The sequence below is a fragment of the Notothenia rossii genome (genome assembly GCF_949606895.1).
Source record: "Notothenia rossii genome assembly, chromosome: 1".
In the NCBI taxonomy this organism is placed as follows: Eukaryota; Metazoa; Chordata; class Actinopteri; order Perciformes; family Nototheniidae; genus Notothenia; species Notothenia rossii.
The window spans coordinates 30533308-30543300 of NC_136912.1; the positions used below are offsets into that span (position 1 = coordinate 30533308).

At 39.3% G+C, this 9993-nt stretch overlaps 1 protein-coding gene across 2 annotated transcripts; it reads left to right on the plus strand.

The window, feature by feature from the left end:
* Nucleotides 1-2202: 2202 nt before the first annotated feature.
* fgf8b (fibroblast growth factor 8b) lies at nucleotides 2203-8592 on the plus strand. 2 transcript variants are annotated; one of them, XM_079644566.1, is made up of 6 exons: nucleotides 2203-2309; nucleotides 4280-4511; nucleotides 4603-4639; nucleotides 5235-5415; nucleotides 7118-7224; nucleotides 7499-8592. In XM_079644566.1, the coding sequence occupies exons 2-6, from the start codon at nucleotides 4453-4455 to the stop codon at nucleotides 7793-7795; spliced, it is 681 nt and encodes a 226-aa protein (XP_079500692.1). In that variant the 5' UTR covers nucleotides 2203-2309; nucleotides 4280-4452; the 3' UTR covers nucleotides 7796-8592. The 2 variants fall into 2 exon arrangements, with proteins under 2 accessions (XP_079500692.1, XP_079500691.1); XM_079644565.1 differs by lacking the exon at nucleotides 2203-2309 and having other exon boundaries at nucleotides 3828-4511.
* The last annotated feature ends 1401 nt before the right edge of the window (nucleotides 8593-9993 follow it).

Here is a 9993-nt window from a genome sequence, read left to right on the forward strand (position 1 = left end):
GTAAAAAATGATAGCTTTTGATCGGGTTTCAGGGGAACCTTTCATGTACAGTCTGGAGAATTTTAGCCAAACAGTCTGACAGGTCACCTTTACCAAATGCCATTTACATTGGCAGAGACAGAGTTCTTTCTAAATTGTAAGTGGCTGTTGTAGACTGTGGTGAACTCAAAGAGAAGTATTGACTGTACTGTACAGGACCAAATGTTCTTACTCAAGTTTTGTTAAGAAGTTAAAACTGTGGGGAAGATACTGCATGTAAGCATTAGTAGCTCAAATGTTGTGTATAGTTAAAGGAATAGTCCAACACTTCTTAGCTGAGACTCAGATTGAAATATTATTGTGTACACTTGAAGGCATTACATGACAAATGATGACACAAACATGCGAAATACTTGAATATTTGACATGTCCATAGGCCTTTTATTTAAGAAAAAACAGAACCATTGGATCAAGTATACACTGCTTATATGAGGGTTGAAAGGAGTAATAAAGTTTGATGCCTTGGTTGGGACCACGGAGCCTGCATAAATATAGGCTCAACTCAAGCCGTTCCACAAAACTTGATTTGTTGAGGCCTTTATTCGACGTGCAAAAGCTCATAAAAATGTACCTCATTCTGTTGCTCTTATGCTGCTCAACATTCAAATTATGTGTGAAAGTAATCATTGCAAAAACAACAGTTTGAAAAAAATTATTGGTGTGCAAATGTATCTCAGGAAAGAAACGCTACAGTCAGTTAGCTTAGCATAATGATTGGAAACATTTGGGAAATTGCTAACAGGCCATGGGAAAACTCACGTTTTTTTATAACTCACTAGTTAACTTGTTATACCTTGTTCCTTTAATTCATACAAATTATACTCTTTGTGATTATGAACATTTCTGACACTTTCTTAGCTGGGTGCAGTCAGTGCTTAGATTCACTGTTATATTTGTGTGAGACAAATGAAATGGGATCAATGGTAAATGGACTGTACTTATATAGCGCTTTATCAGGTCTTTACAACCCCTCGAAGCGCTTTTAGATACTACAAGTCATTCATACAGAGCAGTGCCAATTGCTCTTGGATAATAACATTCACACACATTCATTCACCATTGGCCATGCCATTGGGAGCCACTCAGGGTTAAGTATCTTGCACAAGGATACTTTGACATGTTGACTGCACTCTCAGCAAGAAAGCGTTGTCTTAAATGCCCACTTTAAGACGTAAAAATCCCAAAAGGTATGTAAAAATTCTGTGTCAGTACAAGTGGCACCCTGTAAACAACAAATATTGCTAAGAAAAAATGATTTAACAGAACAATTAATTAACAAACGGATGTTATTCTTGAGGCTGCTTACTGACAAACGCTGACTGTTTTGTGCAAATCTAGTCTAAAACAAGAACTGATTAAAATGCTTATAGACAGGTTTTCATCTTCACACAGCTATTGCAATAAAATCCTATAGATTTTATTTCTTTTCTTTTCTTTCTGGTTGTCACTATATTAATGAACATGTGGGGAAGACAGCTTCATAGCAATCATAGGACTGTTGTCTCTGTCTGGTCTTAACTGACCCAAGGCCATGACAAGATTATGCTAAGAATCTCAGAGAGAAAAATACATTTTGAAATGAAGTAGTGTCATGCTCTCTGCATAGACTCAGCTGCTTGAAGAAGGCATGTTGACTGATATAAACAATGGAGAGGGGGGGTTTAATGTTTTTAATTTGCTTTAGAAAATAAAAATACATTATTTCTCTCTAAAATAATGTATTGTATGTATATATAATGTTGGGTTATGAACAGTTGATTGTTACAAAACATAAAAAGAGACCTTCCATCTCTCCAGGTTTCCTCTTCCTAATCAAATTGTCTTTAAATGATTTGTGGCAGAACTGATCCGTAGGTCAAACATGATGCGCCATGATATATAGTATATATATATAGTATATAAGATATAAGTATAGTGTGGTCTTCATAAAAAGTTCACCACTTTAATTATCATGCATGTGGATATTAGCTTTAAGATGTGTGATCATTGCTTCATATGGGGTCAAATATGAGAACAAAGAGCTGAATTGTTCCAGGTGGCAAAATGACTTGTTACAGTGTCCCGCTGGAGCTAATAAGGCAGGTCAATTTTCACCCTCTAAATCCCCTGCATTGGCTGAAATGACTGATTTACAGCTAAGACATGGACCAAATTCTAACAATTATATACGATATGTTATACTCCACTCTTGTACAGCTGTGTTCTGGAAAGGGTGCAAATGTTTCCGACCATCCAGAGAAAACCAGGCTGTTTTATGAGAACAATCACAGGTAAGAGTCAACATCAAGAAACTGTATTCTTTCTCAAATAATCTGATTTGAAGCTTGAATTCAGTTACTGCAGAGTGGCTCTTCTATCTGACTCAAATCGTGTACATATGATCTTGTTGCCTAAAGTCTTGATGTTTCCCTAACAGTCACAGTTTTTGAAAGACATGGTAAATTATTTCATAAGCATAAACCAGAATAGTAGAGGTGGAATACAGTGGAGATCAATATAAGATGTTCCATCCATTAGTCATAAATATATAACTGGTTTATGACAGAACTTTAGCATCTTTGAGTAACACATCATCTGGATAAGAGCTTTAATTATTATTCAATCGATTAATTTGGACTATTTTGATAGTCAATTCATCGTTTAAAGTAAATATTTGTGAATTAAAAAAAGCAGAAAATAGTGTTTTCATCCCCTCAAATGTTAGGATGTCCTCCTTATCTCTGTTTTATTTCATTTTAAACTGAATATCTTTGGGTTTTGGAGTTTCACATATATTTAAAGACATTGAGAAACAGGGATGGACATTTTCCACTATTAGCTGACACTTTATTGACCAAATAGATTGATTACTATAGAAAACAATTGGCCAATTAATTGATAATTAGAATAACCACAGCCCTCATTAACTGAAGTTATACAACCAGTACTTCAAAGGCAGTTAGATCAAACCTATAATTCATTCAGAGAATTAAGCTACTTCAAAATCTGCATTTAAAATGTCCGCTTGTGTTTGATCAAAAAAGAATGTAAAGAATAATCACCTTATAATTGCATGATATAGTGCAGTATGTCTTTCTGTGAAAGTAAAGCAGACCTAGGCCAGAGACACTTTTGAAAATCAACCCAGGTTTGTGAAAAGTTATGGAAGAGTGACTGCAAGCAGGAGAACATTTGTATCCAAGGCTTTAGATGTTATGTGAAAACCATTCTGTGTCATGTGTTCACATGGAATACATATTACTTACATATGTAGGATGAAAAAGTACATCAAGGTCCGTCCTGAGGGACCACCAAACAACCTCTAACCTGCAGCCAGGGAATAAGTTAATGTAACTGTAGATTTTCTTAAGTACATGCCAGGGAATTTTTCCATGTGTACACGTCTGCTTATAGACTACACTGTGATTTAACATGGATGAAGATACATGGCATGTGCATGATTTAGATGAATGTGTATAATTGTGAATACATTCAACATTTGGAAGAAGCCGAAAGCTGATTTTAAATGTGTTTGTGTGTTGGTATCTTTTCTCTTGATATCTCTTTTTTTTTTAAATATATAAAATTGGAAGTTGTCATATGTTCATATTGTTGAAAAATATACATTCAGCTCATTGGTGAATGATGTGCTTGTGGATTTGTGCGCAAATACGTGCAGGCAAAGCGTTTTAATAAGTATTCAGTTTCAAATTGGCTCCAGCTCGGACGCTCCGCCTGCTCTCGCAGAGGATATTGACTTTCCCGCAAGTTAAAGTATTTAAATGTAGAGGGAGACAGATGCTGTGGACTAGAGGCGACCACAAGAAACACACGTGTGGGAAGAAGGTTGACGTTCGAGTTTTTTTCACTATCCGTGCATCTTATAGAGGGACAGCTGTAACACAATTAGCTGCAACTGCACAGCAGATCATTAAAGCCTTGTTGGTACTTGTGGGATGCATTGGATATTTTTAATGTAACCGCTTGTTTTAAGGAAACTCACGGCGCGCATCTGACCGCTGATGCGTAAAGATCCGTGCGTAAAACAAAAAATAATCGCCACTGCTATGCCATTGAATGTCAGAGAGGATTTATTTCGACTTGATACCTTAATCAAGAGCTTCTTTACTGAAAACAAGTGATTGACACGGAGAGGATTTAATGGAGGTGGCTCGGTGACAGCGACACTTCTCCGGACTTTCAGTTTGGATTGGAACCGAGGCGCATTTAAATCTTCTGGACTTTATTAATATTTCACTAGAGAGGAGAGGCGATCCTGTATCCTGCATGGGACGTTGACAGTTTTTGGATCTCTTAATTGTCCTTGCTATCATCTTCTATGTGTCACAAGAGGGGGATAAAAACGGACCTGAAATCCCCACCAGGAGGAACTTTATTTCCGAGAGCTCCCAGCACCGAATCTGTGGAGTATTCATGAAGCAATATTTGAACTATTACAAGATGAGGCTGAGAACATCGAGGTTAGGTTATCTGTAAGTAAACATTTGCCAACATATTCTAATTGTAACTTCATTTAAATTTGAACATAAAGTCTAATATTGTAATTGCTTTTTCTTTTCCCAGGTTACTTCAGTTCACGGCGCTTTGCTTTTACGCACAGGTAACTCAAATTTGGACTTCAATAAAAAATCATTAATGTTGCGTGAAGTTTTATAATGAAGTAGATAACAGTTAACACAGGTATGCAGGCACTGCACTTTAGCGTCTCTACATCTGCAATAGGCTGCAATAACAATGAAAACATTTTATTATGAGTGCTATGGCAATTGGCAACAATTCAAACATCTTGAAAAGAGGTAAGCTCTGGCCCATAAAGTAATTGTTAAAACATATGTGGATGGAGAAGGGCTGAAAGGAGAAAAAAAGAAGTCAAGAAGGGGTGAAAGATCATCGGTGGTAAAAACAACCTATCAGAGGGAAATGTCATCCCCGAGGGTCCATCAAAGCATCTCGAAAAGGAAGATAGACCTACATGTCCATGTACAAATAGGCCTACATGAAAGAAGAAAAAAGAAGGAGGCCTTATTTTAAATGTGATGAATGACATAATGAACTGTGGGCCTGGGACTCGGCTTTTTGACTGGCAAGCTTTAGTCTCCTCACTCATAGTTGACTTTTTTTCCCGAGTTGTTAAGTAAAAAAACATTTAAAAGTAATTTTACATGTAGTGACATGTGTTTTCTATTGTCCGACAGAACACTGTGCAGTCCCCACCTAATTTCAAGCACCATGTCACCGAGCAGAGCCGGCTGTCGGACCGGATGAGCCGCAGGTTGACCCGAACCTACCAGCTGTACAGCCGAACCAGCGGGAAACACGTCCAGGTCCTGGCCAACAAGAGGGTCAACGCCAACGGAGACGACGGAGCGGTGCACGGTAAGAAAAAAAGACCAATGTATATTAGAAACTATTGAAAGAGATAATAATACAAAAAAAAAAAAAAAAAACACAATTCAGTGTCTATTTAACGATGTTACGTTTTAGTAATAGGCAAGAGATGGACAGTGAATTTGCGAGAGAAGTTGTCAAAATATCGCGAGAACAATAATAGTTAGCTTTAAACATTAGGCTATAGCCTAGCAAAACTCTTACCTTAAGTGGCGAAAAATACATATTCAAACATCTCTTATGCCAATTATATAAAGCTAAACATTTTTTTCACCGTTTCTTTCTTTTAAATGTGAGATCTGTTTTGCTGTCTTTACAATGATGCAGAAACTTGTTTACTTGAAGCCCCGGTGTGTCACAGAGAGATTAACAAAACCGTTGACAGCTAAACGCCATCTTTTGTTACATTTCAATTATTTTAAACCTCAGAAAAGCAATAAAAAAAAGTGAACGTGTTCAGATTACAAACACGGGAATAGTTTAAATTCAATGGTGCACGGGGTGTTGTTGCAAATAAGTATAAATTATGTCGTTCTTGGCAAGCTGCTGGAAAATGTTAGAGCCAGGACAAACCGTTTGCAATTGTAAACATCGTTAGTGGCATTAGTGTTGCCCCTTTTAAGGCCTTTGAAGATGATATGTATATATATATATATATATATATATATGATATATAGGCCTACATTCTTGTGTGTTTGGCAGTCTATAAAGTCCTCGGTACATGTAATGATGGACTTCAGGGAGATACTCTTTGCTTCAAGCAGAACAACTAGCTTAAACCTAAAGGGAGCAGAAATCCTGTCACCAAAGGAGTTTGGTGTTTCTAGCCATCTTTCCACCCCAGCCACCACCAAGATCCATCCCCTTCTCTATGCCTGCTGCCTGGTTTCTGGAGGTTCATTTTATGAGGAATTTTCATTGCTTTACAACTCAATGTATGACTCAATTTATTAGGAGCGGTGAAGTCAGCATCTTCACTTTATACCTTTTCCTCTCCTTGCCTCTCCTGTGTGCTCTTTTGTCTTTTAAACCTTTCAGCCTACACACACACACACACACACACACACACACACACACACACACACACACACACACACACACACACACACACACACACACACACACACACACACACACACACACACACACACACACACACACACACACACACACACACACACACACACACACACACACAGTCAGTCATGCACACATTGGCTGCACATCCTAAGTGGGTGTCACTTTTGTAAGTGGCCCAAATCTGACCGCTGCTCTGTGCTTGTGGCTGTGTCCCTGACCGCAGTATTCTCACTCTCCTTTCTCCACAGTCTGAGCTGCATCACAGCACAGCATTTACTGACGTTCGACAACAATCGCGCCGTGCGAAATAACTATCATTTGGTGCTTTTTTGGCAGGCTTACATGCTTTGTTAAAGGTGGCTACTGGACAATAAAAGGGTTAAGAGAGGGAATGTATATGTCATCTTCATGATACTGGTTCACTGCTCCTGAAAAACCATTAAGTGTTGACATTAAATGTTGAAGTGATGTAATTCCAGTTCATTACAGTACCCACCGTACATAAAGAATTCATTTGTCTCACACACTGTAACATCATTGTCTTCATGCCTGCACCATGTCAGGACTGTGCTGTGTCATCTCATTAGTTGTGATGTGTTTGTCTGCGCAGCTAAACTGGAAGTGGAGACGGACTCTTTTGGAAGTCGTGTTCGCATCAAAGGGGTGAAGACGGGATACTACATATGCATGAACAAGAGGGGGAAGCTGATCGGCAAGGTAATCTGGAATTCATAGTTTGTGTGGCTGAATATGGCTACAGCAACATCTTGAAGTATGTTTTGTTTCTTAGACATTTCCAGATTTGCAGCTTATGGCAACACATTGTTGAGAAGCATTCAAAAGCCAGAACAAATTGGATTTTGAGTTTTTCTGAACAGCCCTCTCATGGTTTCAAAGAGTATTTGATTGTCTGGAAATAAAGACGATTTTCTCATTCTGGATGTGTTCCAACATACCTCAACTTCTCTCCCCCGTCTTTTTTCTCTCTCAGCGGAAAGGACGAGGCAAGGACTGCATCTTCACTGAGATTGTTCTGGAAAACAACTACACGGCGCTGCAGAACGCCAAGTACGAGGGCTGGTACATGGCTTTCACACGCAAGGGCCGTCCGAGGAAGGCCTCCAAGACCAAGCAGCACCAGAGGGAGGCCCACTTCATGAAGCGTCTACCCAGGGGCCACTTGCTCAGCGAAAGGAGGCCGTTTGATGACCTTCCTCTCCGTGTCCCTGCGAACCCTTTAGGCAAGCGGACTAAGCATTCGCATCACCAGCGCTCAGAGGGCCGCTGAGGACTGAAACCACTGAGCGACGAACCCGCACAAAAGAACCACTACAAGGGGAAACAAGTGCTCCCAGAGAAATTAACTTTTACAGTCAAGTGCCCATACACTTTTTGCCTCATTTCGTGGACTTTGTGTAATTCTTTGTACTGGATTGTATGTAACCATTGACTATCTAATCTGTTAGTTATTTCCAATGCAGACAGATTTTTACTTATAAAATCAATGGGCAGGAAAGGTACCGAAGTGTTCAACAATATTGTCTTGAATGAAAACCTCTGGTTAGAAGTAAAACCAGCTCAGCAACAAAGAATGTTTTAAAAGAGAAATGAGTACAATGAAGCTAGACACGGCAGCTATCTGTGGATTTACTTGTGGTTACAGCATCTGAGTCTCAGTCGACATGCTATCCTGCCTTAAGGAGGCCATTCTGGAGAATCTTTAACCTGTTTTTTTTTTTTCTACATATATGAATATATTTTTACTGTAAAAATGTAAATGACGTCAAATGATGGAAATATTTATTGTAGAGTGTATATTAAAACCACTAAAGAATCAATTCACAAGCTGTGCTGCTTTTCTCTTAAGTGTTTTGGGATGGAAAGCATACATTGTTGGTTGCCCCCCCAAAAAAACTGTTGTTTTTTCTTCTTCTTCAAGCTAGAGACCCAGATAACTGAGGGGCAATATCTGTGACAGGCTACTGAATTCAATGTGCTCAGCAAGTGAGACTTGGGCCTGAATGGCCCGAGCTATGCATTAAAAGCGATGAGGTCAGCCCACCATTTTGGCCCAAACAAAGGTTACCACCATGTAGTTGCATTTCTCACGATCGCACACCGTAACCCTCTGATCAAATGGGCCCTTTGTGAAACCTCATATAAAAGGGCATGTTATACAATAGTGGGTTCGAATAATAACACGAGGAGGGGTCAGTTATCAAAAAGAAGCCAGTCACACAGGGAGGGGTTGAAGGGGTGGTGGTGGGGGTTGCGGAGAGGGAGTTGAAGGGTTGCAGCAAAAGCATCGGGGCCTGTGTGGCAAAATGTGGCATCGGCTGAAAGAGGGGGAATGGCTGGGAAGAGGCATTCGGCAATGAAAGGGAGGCAGAAAAGAAACCCTCTTCCCAGAAGCAGTTGAGCATGACCATCAGAGGCCAAACGACAGGGGAGGAAGAAGACCCCGAACACAGGGACCCGGCTGCTCTCACAGTGCATGAGCTGGATGTCCAATTTGTTAGTTGGTGTTTGTTGCTGCAGGAATTTGTTTTGACAGCAGTTCAAGCTCTCAAAACTAAAGCATTGAAGTAAATAACTAAACTTCTGAATGAACGCTTGCTATTTATCCGCACAAAGTAGTATCCACACAGCACCTATTTTAAAAGAGAACAAACGAATGAAGTATGCATTTTTTTTTTCTAAAATTAGATCCCTCAAAGGAATTTGCAAAACAACAAGACAGGCTATGTTTTTTTTGTACTCTTGTTCTTTCCATCTGGAAGAAGACAAAGCACTAGTGAGAGACCTGTGGTTTTGTCTCTGCTTTTTGCACTTGCTCTCTGGGTTTGGACAAGTGGTAAAAAAAATGCTAGGAATCACACGGTTGAAACAAGCTATACTTAAATGCTATTGTCTCTTTTGAACAGCTCTGCAAGAAATGGTATCCACTGTCTAAGTATTTTTTGATTGGACAGTGTTTGTCTGGTCTACTGAAATAAGTAAACAAATCTAAAAATATTCTATCTGAAGGATTTGTTATCTTTGGTACATACTGTATTATAAATAGCAATAACAAAATAAAAATAAAATCCAAAAAGCTTGTAATGCCGTGTTTATATTTGTTAGTAATATCAAATGTGATGGAACAAAGCCCTGCAACATTCCTAACTGTTGTGCATGTAGCTGCAGACCAGAGTCAGAGTGACCCTCTGTTGTAAAGGGGGAACAGTAACACTAGCTCGCTCTCTGACCAGACTTTCAGTAAGGGCTTTCAGGGTGGGCTACTACATGCAAAGAACATGAGGGTATTCAGTTAACACAAATGGGATGTTCTGGTAACGGTGACCCCAGAACAAACAGGGATGAGGCATTGTGTGTTTTGAGTGTTTTACAAGGACATCAATGAAAGGAGGATGGTAGGTTATGTGATCCTCATCAAACTTGCTCCCTAGTAGTTTTGGTAACGAGAAGGGAAACAAATAGACACTG